The sequence below is a fragment of the Merops nubicus genome, unplaced genomic scaffold (assembly GCF_000691845.1).
Source record: "Merops nubicus isolate BGI_N331 unplaced genomic scaffold, ASM69184v1 scaffold1776, whole genome shotgun sequence".
Classification (NCBI taxonomy): Eukaryota; Metazoa; Chordata; class Aves; order Coraciiformes; family Meropidae; genus Merops; species Merops nubicus.
In genome coordinates, this window is record NW_008616764.1 from 4,543 (window position 1) to 24,268 (window position 19,726).

Sequence of the window (19,726 nt, forward strand, 5' to 3'; positions counted from 1 at the left end):
AGGAGAATGGAAGTAACTGTCTGTATGAGCTACTGTTCCTTAATAAAGAACTACCTACCCTTTTCTTTTAAAAGCATGTTTTGGTGCGACTGAAGTTTTCTGTGTGCTATGGAAAAATAAAGGTGAGATGAAAAATTGCACTATTCCAGGTTGGGTTGTTTGGTGTTGATTTTTTTTTTTTTGTTATTATATTGAATAAAATAAGTGGTATTTCAAAAACTGGCTGGGCTAGACAGGGAGACTTTCTGCTAGAATAAGGGGGGTTTCAACTACTGATTTCAACTAATATGTTCATACTTATGTTGTCTCATTCGCCACTGGAAGGAAAAAAGTGGAGGTGGTCCAGGACTTACCAGCCTGCAGCCAAATTTGTTCAAGAGCTGTCCACAGCTGCATAGGTCCTTGCTTCATTGTGCTGCTATGCATAGTTATTTCAGACATGGCCTGTTCCAGTCTTGATGCAGCAAGGGAAGATGCTCGCTGTGATCCTATGGACCAAACAAACAAGAACAAAAATGCATTTTGTACTTCTTTGGAGTATTTCTTTGACTCATCAAGGCAGCAGCTCTGATTCTTCACTCAGTGCATCAGTTTTATGTAATAAAGAGTCCACTGAATTCTGGCGTGACCAACTGGATAAACATGTTTTATAAAAGGTTAATTTACGGAAAAAAACCCCACTAAATTACCCAAGGGCTGCAGCTCAAACAAGTGAATTAAGAGACAGACAGTAATTTTATAAAGGTCTGCTTAGCATTCATCAAGGAAGCAACTGTATTTTGCTCATTTAAAAAGCCGAACTCTACCATCAAGTATTTCCTGCAAATACTTATGAGTAAACCATTTTATAAGCACACTGTCCCCATACAATGGCAAAATATGGCCTGCTAATGTAAGATCTTACATTACAGCATTACAGAGTAGCTTGGCACCATTCACACAGCACACACATTTCAAATTACATCAATACTGTTCTATTGGTTTAGAGGCGGCGTGGTTTTTCATTTAACCTTTGGGAGTGGAGAGCTCAGTGCTTTGACTACATTAACCTTTAGTATGTGCAGTAACATTTATGCTGGAATAAAGTATTTGGTGCCCACATCTCTGGGACAAAACATCACATCAAAAGCTACTCCCAGGAAGAACGCATGGGCAGAGACCATGTTCTCTAGTTCAGCAACTGGGATTATATATAAGCTGACCTCTCAGAGGGGTACCAAAAAGAAGGTAATGAAATAAGAAACTACAAAATGAGATTTCAGAGTTGGCTTTGTAAAGCTTTAGGAAATAAATATTTTAATATACATAGGTTTAATGTGACTTTAAAGTTGATAAGATCTCTCTGGAGAGCTGCCGTGACTGAAGCACTGATTAGTATTACTCTTCAATCTATCCTTACAGGCTGACCTTGCAGACCACAAAATCCCGGAATTAAAATCCTGCTTTCTCTCCCTGTAGCCACCCTGAGGGAGCAACAGAGTAGGGGCTCAGAGAAGCTGGGATGGCTCTGGGCAAGGGAAGAGACAGAAGGGCAAAAAACCCCTCTGTGCGGGGCTCACGCGCTAAGCGGTCTCTCTGTGGAGGGCCAGCAGGCTCTTCCAGCTGAAGCGTGAAGAGGGGTTGCCAAACCACACCACACCTCCTCACCAGCAGACCACCCCCCAGGGCCAGGGCAGAGCCGAGGGGTCAGCTGGCCCGTGGTCCTCTGAAGGCTGAGCAGGGCCCCGAGCCTCCTGCCAGGCTGAGCCGCCAGGCTGAGGGGAGGCCCATTTCCACCCCGCGCTCTTTCACAAGGGCGGGATGTGCCCGCAGCTCCTCCCTGCCCCTCGCCGCACCGCGGCTGGGAGAGGCCACGAGGGCACTCGAAGCCCGAAACTCCTATAGGAAATATCTGTCCCATTATCTCACCGCTAACTCATGTCATTCCTTTTCAGCAGGGGAACTTCAGAGCAGCCCTGCAGCGGGGGCGCCTCCCACAGCTCCCGCTGAAAATGCAAATGGATTCTTCCTGGATGCGGTTCTGAAATTCCTACATATTTTCAAAGACATTCCTGATCTAACGTTCCAAGAGATGACAGTGCAGTAATGTAGCAATTACAGCTTTAATGGTAAGGTAAAAGCCACTCTGCTTTGCACTGAGAATTTATTATACTGAACAGTTTATTTAACAGACCCATCTTCAGCCTGTTTCCCCACACAGGATTCCTCCCCTTGCCCTGCCCACTCACATTCTTCGCCCCCAGCCCTACCTCCACCTAGGTGAAATTTCACCAAAACTCCCAGGAATTCAAGCCAGACAAGGCTTGTTTAACACTGGGAAAACTAGCAGGCACTCACTCCGAGCCATCCAAAACATGGACAGCTTCTTTGCAGCCCAGAGGCAACAAGCAAATGGCCAAATGAAGACCTAGTGATGTTATTAGGAGTACTCTGACATCAGGGCAGACTTCTTACCTTCTAGACTGGCAAAAATTACATGGGCTTTGGGGATTTTGCAGTCAGCCTAACCAGATTCTTACACGAGCACTCCTGATCATGTCAGTATGCTCTGAAAACAACTTTCAGCATTGGATTTTTCTGTCAAGACTGCCCTCTTTCAGAGAGGCTCTCTGAAGGAACATTTCTTGCAAGCACCCCTGTGTAATGCTGGTCTGATTGCATCAGGTTGGCAGATGGGCTGGTGTTTCAGTCACACCCTCACTGAGCTCATGGGAACCCTCTTGCTTTTGCAAGTCAGTCCAAGGAGACTATGTCCCTGTAAGGCAACTTTGTGCATTTTGGAGAGGTTCACGTGCTGCTGTGGAGGCTGAACAGAGATGTAGGAATACTAAAGCATCCTTCCCTCACAAAGCAGGCTCTACAGGAATATCACTATGAGTTAGTTGCACTCAAAGGAACTCAGCTTAGCCACTCCTCCTCTTCAATAGCCAGGTAGTTGGCAAGAGGGAAAGGCCTGCAATTTGAGACTGATTCTGCCCAGTGCTGTGGTCTTCAAACTGCACAGCCAAAAAAAGGGAACCCAATTTACTTAGCAGTTTACAGCAGAGGCTCTTTGCATTTAACAGCCTTTGGCCTTTGATGCTTCTTTTCTGTTCCATTTCAGCCTACACAAGGAAGCAAAACACACTAGGCAGAGACCATCCAATCCCTTCCCATCCCTACTTGGCCTCAGACACAGTATATGCTGCTTGTTCTAGATGCAGGCACAGCAGATGAAAAGGCTCTCTCAACCCCAGCCCATACCTGAACATTTGCTACTGCTGCTTTACCCATCTCTGCTGGACCACTCACAGAAACGCTTCTTAAATCTCGTCTGCCCAAATAAACACTGTAAGAGAAAAGTCTTTGCCATTCTGTCCCTTCTGGACTGAAAGGGGCTCAGCCACAGCTCTGAAACTCAGGCAAGCAATACAGTGAACCTTGGTGTGGGCTGAAGGCTACTGCAGCCAGAGAAGAGTATACCTCTAACACACACTGTCTCCCACGAGAAGAGGCAGGTATGTATCTCATCCACATCTCTCTGACATCACGGTGGCAGGGGGAGCTAGACAGACTTCAAACAACATTAGAAAAAAAAAGCCCCTGATTGTCTCATTATAAAATATCTCTTCCTAAATAGAGATCTTTATATACTAAAAAAAAACTCAAAACCTGTCTCACAGAACGTTAATGTCATGCCTCAAAATACATGTAAATGCTAGTATAAGAAGATATCACATCAATTTCTTATTTCAGTGCAGTCTTCTCTTTTTAACAGCTCCACTAGACAGAATATAAACTTCCCATTTTACAATATAGCCCTCCACACATTTTGGAAAGAAATCATAAAAATAATAACATTGATTTTGTCATGATGAGCTCTGAGTATAAGTCATAAAAAAATATATCTAAATAATTTTAAAGCAACGTTCTAGAGTTTTTATAAGACCAAGAAGGACCAAGTTTAATATTTTGCATCTCTGAAAAAAAGCTATCAAAATAGAAATGTACCTAGGTAGATTTACTAGGCTTATAAGAAACACAGAATTCCCTAGCCTAAATCACTTCAGGCAAGAGCATTATAAGATAAGACTAAATCAGAAAAAGAATGAAACAGCAAGGCAGCTGACTGATATCAGCGAATTTAGTTAGGAACCCTGCTTTAGATAGGAGAAGATGAAGAAAATAAAGAAGAATTAATCTTCCTGGCAGCAAACCTCAAATTCTGGCACAGCAAATAATCTCATTGTGGTCTAACTGAGGGAGAGGCCAGTGTCAAACCCGGCCACAGTAATCCCCCCCTCAGCAGCGAGCCCAGAGATCACAGAGTGCCTGTGCCTAACTCTGGTACTGCTGCATGCTCCTGGGGGATTTCCTGATGGAAACCAGAGCCTGTTCCAGAACGATGAAAAAAAAATCAGACCTCCTTCCTCCTTCAAAGCAGCCAAGCACAGCCGCAGCTCTGGGGAGACACGAGGGTGAGAGGGGCTAGAGCTGTACTCTCCATTCTCACCTCCTACTGTCTTCAAAGAGGCTCCCAACTGGGACTGCAGACCCAGCTGCCTCCATTCTGCAGATGGAGAGGAGCAGCACCTCGAGCCTGCAGAGCAGTGAGCCACAGACCCTTCCTGAAGGCAGCCAGTGCCAGTCCTGCACTAAGGTGGATGGTGTCATCTTAGTATGAGCCCCACCATTATGTCCACTGGGGGTGCAGATGCATGGACACCCAGACTCTCCAAGTGGAGGATGAACACACTTCTTGGAGAAACCCAAACTGTGCTCGGTGCAAATCACTTTATAGGCATGAAAAGCTGGTTTAAAGCCTGTACTCTACATTAATTTGTTCCTTCTGGCAGGCAGTGCCATGGCATACAGCACTTTCTGCTGAACTACAGCTGCAGCTGGGCTAAGAGCAGGCTGAAACAGGTACCCAACCCAGGTGCTTTTTGAGAAGGACACTATGGAGAGACTAAACGTGCCTGAGCTTTGCTGTGACTATACAGGAGGTGCTGAAAGTCTGCAGTTGAGAAGTGAGGTCTTAGAAGGGTGGCACACCGGCACATCAAAATACTCTGATGGTGACAATTTGGTCACAAAATCCCAAAGTGAAGTGCTGTGAAGTGGGTGTAGTCCAAAGCTGGCCATGCTCCTTTCCTCAGAAAATTACAAAGCAAGGCAAGGGATCTCCAGAAGAGTATGAGAACCACAACCAGGATGCCTTTTACGTACCATTAAGCACTAGCTAGAGCTGAAGGAACAGGGACCAGTCCAGGCTCTGCGCCACAGTCTAGGCACCATAATCCACCCTGTTTCAGCAGCAGACTGGGAACTGGATGGATAACAGAAGTACTGTGGCAAATAATATTTTTTGTTTGTATTGCTTTCCTAGTAATGCCTAGTGGCTGATGGATTCTGCAAGTACTTAGTGTGTTCCAAATAATTTTTGTATATTCACTGAAACTCCATTTGAGTTCCCAACATCAGGGATGACAGGATATATTTCACAATTCTTCACAATTACCTTCAAAATGACTATCTTAAATGATTTTCTATCACCAGGAAACTTTCATGTCATATCCACTCCCTTTTACAGACAATTTTTAATATCTGTGCAACAGCATATATTCATTTAGTATATCCTCTTTATTTGTTTGTGCTGAAATTAGTCTGCTCTCTTTAATTAAGCTGAAGACTACAGAACACTGCCATAAAAACAAGAAAAAGGACCTACACAAAACAGAGACTCATCTCAGCAAAGGCTGATAAAAGGGAAATGGAATAAACAGATTAAAAATTATATAAATGTGTGTACAGAATCAGTAAGATTATAATGTTATAAATATAGACCCTAAGGGTTTAACACTACAGACAAAAGAGCAGACACTCTGAATAATGTTTTGATGTCTGAATGATCATATGCTCAAGACCTAACCTTGCAATGCTTTTTAACTATTAGCATGTTTAAATGGGGGTTAAATACAACTTAATAAGTACAATTTATGTGCTTAACATGAGAACTTGTCCTCTGACTCAGCCTTACATGCTGAGCATGTGACTTCAGTTTTACCAATTCTAAATGTTCAAGATTAAGACAAACCCTAATTCCCTAGGCCCATGGCATGCAACTTGTGTTAGTTTTTCTAAAAATTAAGCTTTTATATTCCTCTTATCCCATTTCTAAGTCTGTGAGGTTCTTTTTTTTTGCAAGTGTTTCTTCTACATCCACAAGGGTAGAAAATTAAAAAAACTTCCAAGTTAAAATACAAATTTCTCACATAATCATCTGATTTTGAGTTAGGGTTTTAAAGTAAGCATCAAATATCACGAGACTTATGATAAAATCACAAGGCAGCAACACTCTCTGAAAGCTTCCTTTCCCCTTCCTGCCAAGCTTTGATGTCTCAGTTATTTCCATCTGACTGTATCTGTTACTGTGAATGTGTATTTACCATGTAATAAAGCATCACAAGGTTTATGTACAAATCCCAAGGCAAATCACCCTCTAACAGGAACTGACACTCTCACTCAGCTTTCCAAAACCACAGTAATAGCTGGCTTGATCAGGACATCTAAAACTGATCAAATTCTGGGGAGGTGGGGCAAGGTGGAAAGAAGGAAGAGGAAGAAAAAGGACTGAATGATACAGTTCTTGCAGAAATATGGTATTAGGTGGGCATTCATCTTTCATGCTCACCTTGGAGAGCTTTGTAAAAGAAAGCAGGAACTCATCTCTCTGATTTATGCCTGTGGAAGCCAAGGTACAAACAAACCAGTGACATGTTCTGCAGCAGAGATGGCCCTAGAGACAGATCTGGATCTCCTGATCACCAGCCCAGCAACACGTGTGCACACACCCCCACCACCTGCTGCTGCCTCCACTCCCCAGCCCTCAGCAAAGAAAATAAAACATTCCTTTCTCACAAAAGCATGCATTTAGGATGGAAAGGCACAAATCTTGTTTCCTCACCGTGATCAGTATCATGAGCATCTGGGAGCGTGAGATGCAGTCCATTATGCTTTTTGACCACTGGTGTTTCAGCCACACTACTTCCTTTCTCAGAACCACTGTAAAGAAACAAAACCATGTTACCTGGCCACCTTTCAGTACAGAGACAACATTCCCCTTAAAGCAGGCAATAGTCTCATCTAGCTGCCACTGGAACTGAAAACTCAACCTTTCCAGTTGCAGGCAATCAGCCTCCTGAATGTGTTGTTCTAACATCTCCACCCTGCCGATGGACAGGAAGTGCCCAGCAAGGGCACCAGGGCACATGCCAGTATCTGTCTGCTAGCTGTTGGGAGTATTTGCAAACCACTGGATGTTGGCAGCTAGAAGCCAGACCAGAGGAGGCCAAACAGCGAAGCAGTCCCAGAAGGAACCTCCATCCCTTGGAGGCAGAACTATTTGTTCACAGGTCTGCTGTGCAGATCCTTTTGAAAGAGACCAATTAACACTTTCCACCCAAGTGCTAATTTCTTCATTTCAAAAGGAGTATTTTCTCTTCTTCTACCCTTGTTCTCTTCAAACAGAAAAGGAAGATAAAAGCTACCACATAGCACTGCTTTATAAAAGGAGGACTATCTGGTCTGGTCTTCTACTAGAATCCTGTCCTCACAGGAGAGGTCTTCCACAGGGGAAAAAAAAAATTAAAAAAAAATCATGTGCCTAATGAAAAATCATTTAACAAAGATCTCCTGAGCCTTCCTGTCACCATGTAGTCTGCCATCCCCCCAGGATAAGATGGTGATGATATCTCCTCTCATCATCCATTAAGGGATAAAATAGCAAAAGGAAAAGTGACTGCCCTGGCTACTTTTTCTGGCACACTCCCAAGCCTGCAGCTCAGCCTTTGGACAATATTCCTCCCAGAAAAAAAGCTGTCACAGAATCATGATGGCTGTGGATGCCCCATCTTCCAGTCTGATCAGTCCTTGGGTAGGAATTGCACAATATTCCCTTGCATTTGTATTCATCTCGCAGAAGAATTAGCTTGGGACTGCTATTTAGTTTTAAACATGATTACTCTGTTATTGCAGAAAACACTAGCAAAAGATAAACCAAGTCTTGCCTTTCCCAGCTAACAATCTAGGATTGAAAGCTACTCACTATCATTCATCATAGTCGTAATCATGTTTACAATAGCTAATTAACCTTTCACTTGGGCTTTGGGATCAAATATTACTGTTTCTGTTAACGGACCCTGATTCTTGGACGTTTTTGACTGTTTGCATGTCTCTGTGGCCTTGTCTGGGCCTCCCTGTCTTCCATACTGGTTTCCCCACTGGTATCCCATTTGAGTCTATTGTGTGGTGACAGATCCAAGGGAAAATTAAATTCTCTGCCCTGTGGCTCTGCCTTGCCTAGTCAGGATTAACCCAAATGTTAAGTGCCCTGGCTGGTGGCTCCTGGTGGAACCACAGAGGCATTTCTGTCTTACTGGGGCATTATGTATGCAGAAACATGGCAGCTGCTCTTCAAAACACTGCTCCTGTAAGGTAAGTGCTACTTTGCTGCAGCAGCCATCACCACAGAGTCACTGTTCAGGCACATGACTGCACACTGGCTTACATACTATCTTCCTACACAAAGGACAGGTGAGGGGATCAGTGGATGGTCTACACCTGGCAACAATAAAAACTGCCCACAGGAGAGCAGCAGTCAGAGAAGGCTTGATGAGATGGCCTCAGTTAACAAAATGTCAACAGCGTGACCTTTTATTTGGGAAAACAGACTGAAATCCCAGCCTGAAAACCAAGTGGACTGTACTGTGCAAACCAGCCACTCCCAACGGCTTTATTCGTTATCCTGGAGAAGGGCTGAAAATGAACTACTCCTTCAAAGCTGCAGGGCAAGGCCTTCAGCCAAGAAAGCTTTTCCATGCACCACAGAAGAGACAGTAGCCAGATGATTAGCTTTCCACATACAACACTGGAAAGGCTGACAGTAGAACAAGTTGCCACTCCACTGCCCACGTTTTTAAAAGGTAGTTGAGACAGTGGATAAAATGGTGACAGAAACTGCTGAAGTAAACACCTGACTGTGAGAGACAGCAGAGGCACCAGTTTGTCAGAGAGAAAACAAAAGGGGACTTAAGCATGGCATATGAACAGCTGCTTGGGGAGAAAATACTGTGCCCTGGAAGACTCTTTAGACCAGCAGAGTCATAGTAAGATTACAAAGGCAGGAAATGTAGGCCAGGCAAATGCAACCAAATGTGACTAAAATACAATTTAATTGTGTAGGCGATTAGGTGCTGTTTGAACTAGTAAAGAACATTGGGTGCAACTGCTCTCAACTTTATGTAAATACAGGCTTCTCTTTTCCAGGAGGCTTTAAAACATGTTTGGGTCCAAGTCTCACTGATAAGAATTCCCCTTAAGTTCCTTTGCAAGCCCAACCCGGAATATTTTACATATTTCTTAGCTGATACTGCTGCAATTTCCTTAATACAAGGGGATTCCTGGCTCACTGAGTCTAGTCTAAAATTGCAGGTACCAACTTAATTCTTTTTACCTTTCAAGAAGTACCTCCCAATAGAAAATGCTTTATAATGTATTTTTTAAGAAAGCCAAAAAGTCCCCCTGGGATTAGCAGTGAAATACACATTAGAGTTCCCAAAAGCAATGCCATTTGTTTTGTTTAGGCTTCTATGGATAAAGCTTATCAAAAGCCTCTAAAGCTATCACATCTTGGATTTTTAAGTATAACAGCCAAAGCACAGCTTGGGATCCAAATGCAGTCCAAATGGCTGAACTATTTATTTGTCTGTTTTCCAATGTGCTCTCTTCAGTCTCAGGCTTGCAGGCTCCCTTTGCAAGAGTAAATCTTAGTGATAATTGTTTAGTGTGGATTTGATCAGCTTCATAAGGACTACTTATTTGTATAAAGATTATTCATATGAGAGCTACGTGACTGAATCCTTTAGCTAAAGAGACTAAGGCCTAAGGAAACCAATGATTCCAGCCTGTAAGAGACCGTTTCTCTGCTGCTATGTAACTATCTTGATTTTTGTGTTTGGTCTGTTGCTCATTGGCTAAACCAACAAGGAATTACTAATAGCCCCTCATGGACAACTTGCATATAGACACGTACCATTCTGTTACACACATTTCTGGTGCTTACAAAGCTTATGTAAATGCCTAGAGAAATTGGGGAACAATACATGCTTCATCAGTGTGCTGTTGTAACTGCCATCCAGCACGCTCTTCTTCCCAAACACAACCTCCACGGACGTTACAGATGAGAGGTAAGAACAGTCTTGGGATAAGATTCCCAAGACAGTTGTACAACAGTATCATGACTAGGACAATATCCAAAGGGTGTGGGAAGGAAGAAAACCCAATCTGGTGACTTTCACACTTTCTCAACTTTTTCTTTTAGAGGAAAGCAGGTAAGAGGGAGGGAAGAAGCAGGGAACCTAGCACTATCTGAATGGAGATTTACTAGGACAAGGGAGAAGAGAAAGAAGCTACAGCCTTTACTCCTTTCCTTGCCCAGTTAGCACCAGGCTATTCAACTGGGTATGCAACCAGAGCATATGACAGTCTTGGCTGTGTGCCCTTCCTTGGCTTACTCAGTTCAGGACTGTGTCACCCCCACACATTCGTCGGTGATGCCAGCTACTGAAGACTGTGAACAACAGCTGATGGATACTCAGCACTGTTGGGGGAAAAAAAACAAATCTGCCCTCCATTCTGGACATCTGAATATGGGTAGAGATGTTTAGACAGTCAGATCAGAAACTCTTGGTTCAAACTGCTTCTTCAATCCTAAAATCTTGAGGGTTTGTTTCATTGTTGATTTTTTTTCATGGCTATCAAAATTTTATATTTTTTTAAATCACAGCTAGAAATATTACCTATGTTTCTTTTTAAACAGTACTATTTATTATTCTTTTTGGAAAATAATCTAAGTATCTAGACAACTAAAGAAGACAACTGCATCTCCATTATGAAATATGAACTTGTTAGACAGTAGAGAAAGCCTACCTGTGCTGTAAAACATTATATACCATCTGCCACACCTGCAACATATGTCTGCATGTCACCAGAGCCTCTTCAGGTCCTTTATGTATCCATTCCAGTTTTACTTTGGTCAACAGTAAGCTGCAAGATGAAAAATAATAACTTCCGTTTTATTGGCATCTCATCAATGTGGAGAATCAGTACCACTCTAGCAAGATCTTGGCAGCCAGCAGTTTCACTTGCTTTGTATGTGCAGCAATAAAAGAAAACACCATAGCACAAAACATTTCATTTGGCTCAACTTTGATTCTCCCCACAAGGAGATGAGAGGATTAACAATATTCCTCAGCTGCAGTCAAACTGGCATCGCAAAGCTGGCAGGACAGTGTTAAAAGCAATGCACTGCAAAGCTAACAAGGTGAAACATACAGTGAATCTCATTTTCTTTTGGACCAGGACAATATCATTAAAAACAGAATAAAAAGGAATTGCCATAATGCATATGTCAGATTGTTTTCTTAGTCTGGCATCTTCTTATAGTGCTTGTTTATATAATAAATTTCAGACAAAAACCCCAACACACTTATATATGCAGACAATTATGTAATGCCTCACAGAAGGGAAACACTTTTTCTTAACCCCAGCTGGTGATCATTTCATGCCCCTGGGCCAGACAGCTGATAGCCCTTGTACAGTCTTGTTCCATGTCGTGTAACTACTGCTCCTATTCCTATACCTACAGAACACATTCTAGCACAGACCACTGCAGTTCAGCAGAATTAGGTCAAACAGAGGTTAGAAGACAGATTCAGCAATGACACAACCTACCACTTGCTGCTAGCATGCCTTTACCACCATCCTTCACAACATCCTTTTTTTTTTTAGTTGCCAAGATGATTGAATCTATTTCTGGCTTACCAACATAAGTTTACTTCTCTGCCTTAAATGTTTCATAAAGTCCAAGAGTTACACATTTTGAAGTAGCTCAATATGGCTAGTGAAATATATGTACATACATGCATACAACATTAATAGCTGAACATTAAAACCCTAAAAACAGTTTTGTGAATGTGACCTGCAGGCTCCTGGGGAATCCAACCAACCTCAGAAAGAGGCAACAGCAACCACACAGATGATATTAGCTTCAGAGTCTTCTCTAACAAGAGATCCTTCACTTGCAATTAGAAATCTTCAGTGCCTATCTACAGTAATGTGCTAAAATGGCATTCTTGTTCTGCACTAACAAACACCACAGAGTTTTTGGGAAGAAAAAGTCATCAAAATGTAATCCAGCTGTATCAGCTGCTATAAGGAAGTCTGTTCATGGCCGCTCTTACAGTTTGACCTCACAGGACAAGCATTCAACTAAATGTCACAGGTACAAACTTAGGCTAGGAAAGGAATATCAATATTCATAATCAAGTGAATTTGTCCTTTACTATTTTATATCCCTACTCTATATTTAACTTTGATTTTCGTGCTACTGATCTCAGTAAAACAAATACTAATAAAAACACCCCCTGCTCTTGACTTGCTAATTGAAAGGAAGTGCCTTATTATGCATGATTCAGGTAGTTATTTCTGGGCTAGATCTATGGATTGATCAAAAATTTTGCTGGGACAAAGAATGTAAAAGTGGACACACTCTTAATAAAAACAAGACCGAATTCCAAGAGAACTGGTTAGCAACAGAAGCTGGCCAGTCATGCATGCTGCTCTGTACCCCTTAGTGAACTGGGCTCATAAGAACAAAGCTTGCTTTAACAGAACCCAATGTAGAATCAATCACTTAGGAGGCAAGGAATATATATCACACTAGAAAGACGGGAGGCTATACCCTGGATAAAAAGAGGTTATAAAAGATAGCTTCATGAACATCAAGTTCCTAAATGACACTGCAGTTAAGAGGTCAGGCAACCCTTAGCATCCATATACAGAAGCACAATCAAGTACGAGCTGGAAGATGTAGTTATTCCTTTTCACAGCATCAGCAAGACACTTACTACAATCCTGTTTCTAGTTCTTGCTTTTTAACACCAAAAGAAGACTAAAAATGGGATGAGGTTCAGAAAAAGGTTATACAAGTAAGCTGAGGCCTAGAAAAGCATATTTCATCAGAGGCTTAGGAAGCTCAGTTTATTTGGTTTAACCAAGAAGCAGCAAAGAGATTATTTTGCCCCAGCCTGCAAGCACCTACATGGAGAAGTGTCTTATTATGAGACTCTGCTCTAAAAGAAAAGGTATAAGAAAATTCAAGGATTTGTTGGAAGTTGAAACTGGTCACACAGAGATTTATATGTAGATACAGACACGTAACTATCAAAGACAATAATCTTTGTAGCAAGTACCTTGAGTGCACATCTGCAGTCTTTAAAGCCTTTTTCAGCAAGACAGGATAACATCTGGAACACAATGCTAAGGCAGAAATAGAAGCTATCTTTGGGTTTGATGCAAAGGCTCATGACTGAGCTTCTTTGGACTGCGCTGCACCGAGAGGTGAGACTGCATCGTCACCTTCCTTTTGGCAAATACACTGTTAAAAACATCATACTAGTCCACGAAACAACCACACCTAACAACCTAAGCTATTTTAAGCACACACATATTATAATGTACATATTTTTTAAACCACCACAAGCTTTAAAATTAAAGGCCTTCTAAAGCATTTCTCCTTTCAGCAGAAGAGTGGTGTTCAAGGAGCCTGAGGCATCCCTGAGTAATTCACATGCTTTTGGACACTGTAGCCTTCTAAAGCATTTCTCCTTTCAGCAGAAGAGTGGTGCTCAAGGAGCCTGAGGCCTAGAGAACAGTCATATCACATCCCTGAGTAATTCACATGCTTTTGGACACTGTACAGTACCACTTAATGAGATAGAAGAATATAGAAAAGAACAATCTATTAACAGTCTAACTACTATACAGGAGAGTAATATTAAGGGTTCCTTCTCCCTTTCACATTAGTAGGGATTTAGATGACACTGTATGGTACCACTTAATATTAATGAAATAGAAGAATATAGAAAAGAACAATCTATTAACAGTCTAACTACTATACAGGAGAGTAATATTAAGGGTTCCTTCTCCCTTTCACATTAGTAGGGATTTAGATGGCTTAGTTACCAGCAGGCAATTAAAATCACAGCATAGTATATTTAAACATTGCAGTTAAACATTAAAAAAACACACATCAAGATCTCTATCACTCTGGTGTTTACTGCTTACAGTGAGTACATGTCAACTTCCTTGAAGATGAAATGCTCTATCTCAGAGAAAACATCTAGTGAAATGTTGGAAAAATGGAAATATCTCACAAAAATATAATGAAGTCTCAAGCACAGTATTATCGTTGGTGGTAAGGCACAGGCACAAAAAGGTTTTTAAAAAAACAAACAAAACAAAACAACTTTACCAACCTCTCTGCATTGCAACACTGGCAGATCTCAGAAATAACATGCATTGTTACCTAGTAAAGTAATTCACCTTTGATATAGTGATATTTGTGTTATCATGTACCCATATAATGAACCAAACCACAAGGCAAATGGGAAGAACGCAAGTGGCAAAAGGAATCCAACCCTACTGACAGCAGCAGTAAACAGTGCAATTAAGCATGATAATTGAAAGGTGGAAATACAATCAGGACATTAGGCTCTATGTGCTGTGTGCTGTTTGCATTTCTTAGGTTCTAACAGCAAAACCAGATAAATAAAAATATAAGGAAAAAAATGAAGTACAATCACTTATCTCAAGCTTATAATTTTGTTACTGAGATAGCACTCCTGCTGCAACTAAATTTAATGAGTATTGCATCACATCAGTGTCAGTGCACAACTCTTAGGGGCGTAAATAAAAATTATGCATGCACAGGTCTCACCTTACTGTATTTTCTTAATATCATTTTACTGTACTTTTGTATGATGCAGAGCAGACTTTTAAAGATTCAACATCTAAAAATAGCCTCGAGGTTATCACTATAGTCATTGGTAATTCTGTTAGCCTCTGAAAATGAAAACAGATTTAGGCTAAAGCAAACATATAAATTGCTACTATATAAGCAAAGGAAGAGAGAGAAAAAAATCCACAAATCATTCTTGTCATGCATATAATTTCTATAACAATGGAAAATTACCAATGTTTACTCTTGATACCAGGCCCTAAGCTCCCTCTCAGAAGATTTTTTTATTGTGTATGAGTACAGTATACAAGGGGTTCTGTTCCCTGATGTAAGGCCAGACTACTGACACAAGCAAGCATACCTATCCACAATAACATTAACTTGGGCAAATTAAAATCTGTATACACTTGATTTCTGAGAGAGGAAACTCTGAAAATTCAAAGTTCAGTTTCCCAGGTATCAAAATTGCAGTGGTGTAAATGACATAAATATCACTATAATATGCCACACATTAATAAAAACATAGGGACTGGAATACTGGAAGGCCTCTGAAAATCTTCAGCAGCAAACAAGGTACTTTGGTTGATTTCAGGAGGTCTTCAACATTTGTTCTCAGAAAGACTGATTTCAGCTGCTGCTACTTACAATGTCTCAAGGCCTGGCCGACCTAGCCCTCCCAAGAGCTTTTTTATCCTACATGGCCTTTGAGTTCTTTAATATTACCCATGGAGAAAAGAGGCAGTTCTTTCCTATCATTTACAATCTAATTACTGAGGTTTAATAGTTAATACTTATTATCAGGTTTCACGTGTGCATATGGTATACTATAAATGCTTATGAGCACATCTGTGGAAGAAGCTGTAAGTTGCTATGTTTAGTAATAACCTATTGACTACTTTATGGATACTGTAGAATTATATAAACATTTATTAATCAGTTAATTATTGTGACTTTTAAAAGCTGCTTTAAAAATTAGTTTTTAGTATCAAATGTATCCCTTTCACTACACATTTATATACAGCATCACAATGGGATCTTTGCGCCCTGCCATCTGACAAGCAATAAATAATGCTACTAGTATAACAAACAATAAACAGGTTCCACTCGTTTCAAGGTTGAGAAACTAAATTAGGAATAATGAGTATTATGTAGTAATTCATCTTTATGCTTTGCTGTTCACTGGCTGCTTACAGCCCTTCGAGTTTTTCAGAGCTTGTCAGCAGCTGCTCAAAGACCTACAAGCCTTCCAGCTTTACCAGATCAGGGCCATTATTCCTCAAAGTCTCTTGTTGTTTACCCAGATTTTCCTACCGATATGCACAGCTGCTGTGTTACGGTGGATTTTGAATACAAAAGGAAACAAAACAAAATACCAAAACCAGCAGCAGTAGGTCCCAACTCACAGAAACAATTGTGTACCTTAGCACGAAGATACTTAACTTCTGCAACTAACATCTAAACTTTCCTGCTTACTTTCTTTCATCAAATGACAGGATGCATGTGCTTGTTTGTGCGTGCGCGTTTACACACATTTGCCTGGAGAGAGAAACCAGAATCCAAGTCCCAGCTCTGGGGACAGCAAATCCACTTTATCCAATGACTGATTGATGGGGTGCTGGAGCAGCATGCAAGTGTCACTGGACGGCAGAGACCAGCTCATCCTCCTAGCTCTTTGAACCCCAGATAAATATTCCACACCAGCTCCAAAGAGAAGCAGGGGAATGTTACGACCTGGATGGGCAGGTGCCCCCAAGATGTTCTCTGTGGAACTGAGAAGCATGGATTCAAACCCCCAATGCTTTGATCACTGAACTCTTGGAATTAGTTTCTTCCCCTTTAAGGTAAGGGATGCAAAAGGAGGTTATAGGTGGATACAGGACACAGACTGACCTGACAGACCTGGAAAAGAAGGTACAAGAGACAGGAAGAACGATCAAAGTTTTGGAACGCTTTTGATATATGGAGATAGTAAACAGACTTCTCAGCCTGCAAAAGAGGCTGAGAGATGACAGACTTACAAAATCATGAATAGCATGAAGAAGATCAGAAATGCAATCTGTATTGTTTCAATGAGAAGTAAGGAATACCCAGTAAAGCAATCAAGCAGTGAATTTAGAAAGAGCAAATGAAGTGCTTTTTCATACAACGCAAAAGTGCAAAGCCCATTGCTACAGGATCTTCTGGAGCAGACACATAAATAGGTTCAAAAAGGGATTAGGTAAATTCAAGGATGACAGGCCCATCAGGGGCATTAAAGCCAACCTAATGCAACCTCTGGTTCCAAAAGCCTCTGAACCACGCAGCTGACAGAAGCAGGGATTACATATGAGGGGCAGGACCATGCCCCTGGCATGCTTCTTTCTGTTTTTTCCCTGTGCATTCACCAGATGTCCTGCTGGAGCCAGGAGCCCTTAGTTTAATCAAGAATGGCCACTCTTACATTTTGATACAGCTGAAACCTGACTGCAGCCCATGTTCTTTTTATAACCCAGATTGCCTCGTCTTGTTTTATCTGCCAGTATGAGAGGACAGAGTATCTGGAACTGTAGCATCTTCACAGCAAATTAGCTGCTCAGTTTATCAGTTGCTGAGTTTAGCTTCAGTGCTGAGTCAACTATACAAGCCAATTAGTTAATGTATACTCTTTCACCATAACCATTTTGGTTTCATTAACCTTCCTAGAGCACCCACTAAAGCCCTAGTCACGTTACCAATAAGAAAAAGAGTTGGCAAAATTGGAAAGCTGCTTCTAATCTCCTGCATTTTTGTTGATAAAATCAACATCAAAGTTGCTGTCTTCTCAAATAACTCGGTGCTTCTTGCAGTCTCCTGACATTTAAGGGCACATTCTCCAGTTAAATTAATGCCAGCAACGCTGACTGCAACCTCCTTTTATAACTTCATGCTATGCCATGTTATCTATCACTTTCCCTAATAAATTGATCATATACTTTTACAGACATACAGTCCCCGCCCATTTGTCCCCCAGTATGAACAAAAAATAAAAACAAGAACCCTGGTAGTTTGTCCAAAGAACTGTCAACTTCATCTTCCCAGCCCAGGAAAACTAGCAGACTCAGAGCTGCCATCTCTTCTGAAGAATATCCTGCTCTGAGCCCCAGTCCTGCACGACAACAGCAATTAAGCTAATGTTGCTTTGTCAACTATGGCTACAACAGCACTGCCCAGGGTGAGAACAGCTTCCAGAGAGGTAGATTCTAGGCTATTTAAAAGTCTACATGAAGACAATTTGCTAGCCTTAGCCTCATGACACAAGGCACCTAGAATGCTCTTGCTGGTAGTGTAGGAAGAAAACAGAGGAAGTGATCAGACAAGTGAAGATGATAGCCCAAACTATCAAGAGACTTCACAGCAAAAACAAAGGAGCAGCCACTGGCATGGTTCAAGCTCTGTGTTTTTTTCTCTTGGAGTGCCACCTCCTGCAAGCTGTAGCTTGTGCCTGACAGCAGAAGGGCTTCCTGTCAGCTGGGTGAAGATCCTGCCAATGGACTACATTGTGTATCTCTGCGTGGACCCAAACGTCACTTCCCAAGACAAACACACACACCTGCAGCCAGTCCAGCCACCTCAGGTACCTACTGCAGCAGTCAGGTCCATCTGATTCACTTGTGACACAGAGGGCAAACAGAGTCAGCATTCATGTGGCCCATACAGAATCTGTCACTTGCACTGGAAGGAGGTCTCGTAACAAACTCCCTTTATCTGCTAAACCCAGGCAGGCTGTAACTTGCTGGAAAAACAACTAACTAATAATGTGCTCAAAGAAAAAGCACTCTGACTTTCTGGGAGGAAAAAATAAAAGAAAGCACTGAAAGTCTTCTTTGTCTTCATGCTTCTTCAGAATCATGTCATATCTAGTCATACCCAAGAAGAGGAGGCACAAGAAAAGGCTGATCAGAATTACTGTCTACTTTTCTTTCAGTTACAGCATTCACTTTGAATCCCAGACTTGTGGTATTTTGCTTTTTCTTAAGAATGTAGGAATCACATAAATTGTTAGCAGTGCTGTTAAAAACCCTTCTCCCACCCTGTGTTATGTAGGTTCCTTTGGGCGATACACCTCAAAGGAGTTTTTATCTTCCTCTCTCCCTGATGAGGAACTGGCAACAAAATGACTCTGTGCCATCACAAACAATACGTATTTCAGTCCATATCTTGTCTGAATAAAGACAAAAATGATTTTCACAAGTATAAGTTTTATAGCAAAACCTGGAGGAAAAAAAGTTTCTTTTTTTGCTATGCAGGGTACTTACACCAATGTGTAATTTCCCTCTGTAAGGACAATGTATTTCCCTTGCAACACTTTAGAACATGTTAAACAGCAGCTTAATTAGGAAGTGTGTCATCATGGTGTCATCCCCCTCCTTGTTATTTGAACTGTTGGGGGGTTTGTTTGTTTGTTTTTCTGACAGGCTCCAGCTCCATGCAATACTCCCCAGTGCACTGAACACACTGCACATCTGACAACCAGGCCGAGGTCTCAAACATCCAAGGCTAGCTGCTTAGAGGTCCACCTCCTATTTAATTTCAATCATGAATTCAGTAGGAGTTCGATTCATAGCTTCTCCAGCAGATCTGAGCCTTGGCACTTAAATTCAGGTGACTCTGTGGTGCAGTATCTCATTTGTGGGTGGAAATGGATATCTCCATGGTAATGTGCAAATATCAGTGCAGTCTCAGAGGTGTACTGGAAACTGTGATGTATTTCACCCATGGTGGCAGTGTGGCCAATGTCCCATAGCTTTGGCTGGGGACATGAGAGAGCCACACTCTATTTTCTTGGTCTTGCACGGCTTCTTGGCCAGTCTTAGTCAAGTCACTTCAGCTCCCTGTGCTTCTGCTCTTCTAACTGCAGAGCAGATAGCA

General features: G+C 41.6%; 1 protein-coding gene across 1 annotated transcript in view; it reads right to left on the bottom strand.

Annotated features, from left to right (window-relative positions):
* Window positions 1-353: 353 nt before the first annotated feature.
* LOC103775459 (tetratricopeptide repeat protein 7A-like) overlaps window positions 354-19,726 on the bottom strand; it is a gene marked incomplete at both ends in the record, with an annotated part of 81,523 nt that continues 62,150 nt past the window's right edge. The window contains 3 exons of the mRNA XM_008942914.1: window positions 354-488; window positions 6,947-7,044; window positions 10,969-11,085. Coding sequence (XP_008941162.1) covers window positions 354-488; window positions 6,947-7,044; window positions 10,969-11,085 — 350 coding nt within the window. The remainder of the gene's footprint in view (window positions 489-6,946; window positions 7,045-10,968; window positions 11,086-19,726) is intronic.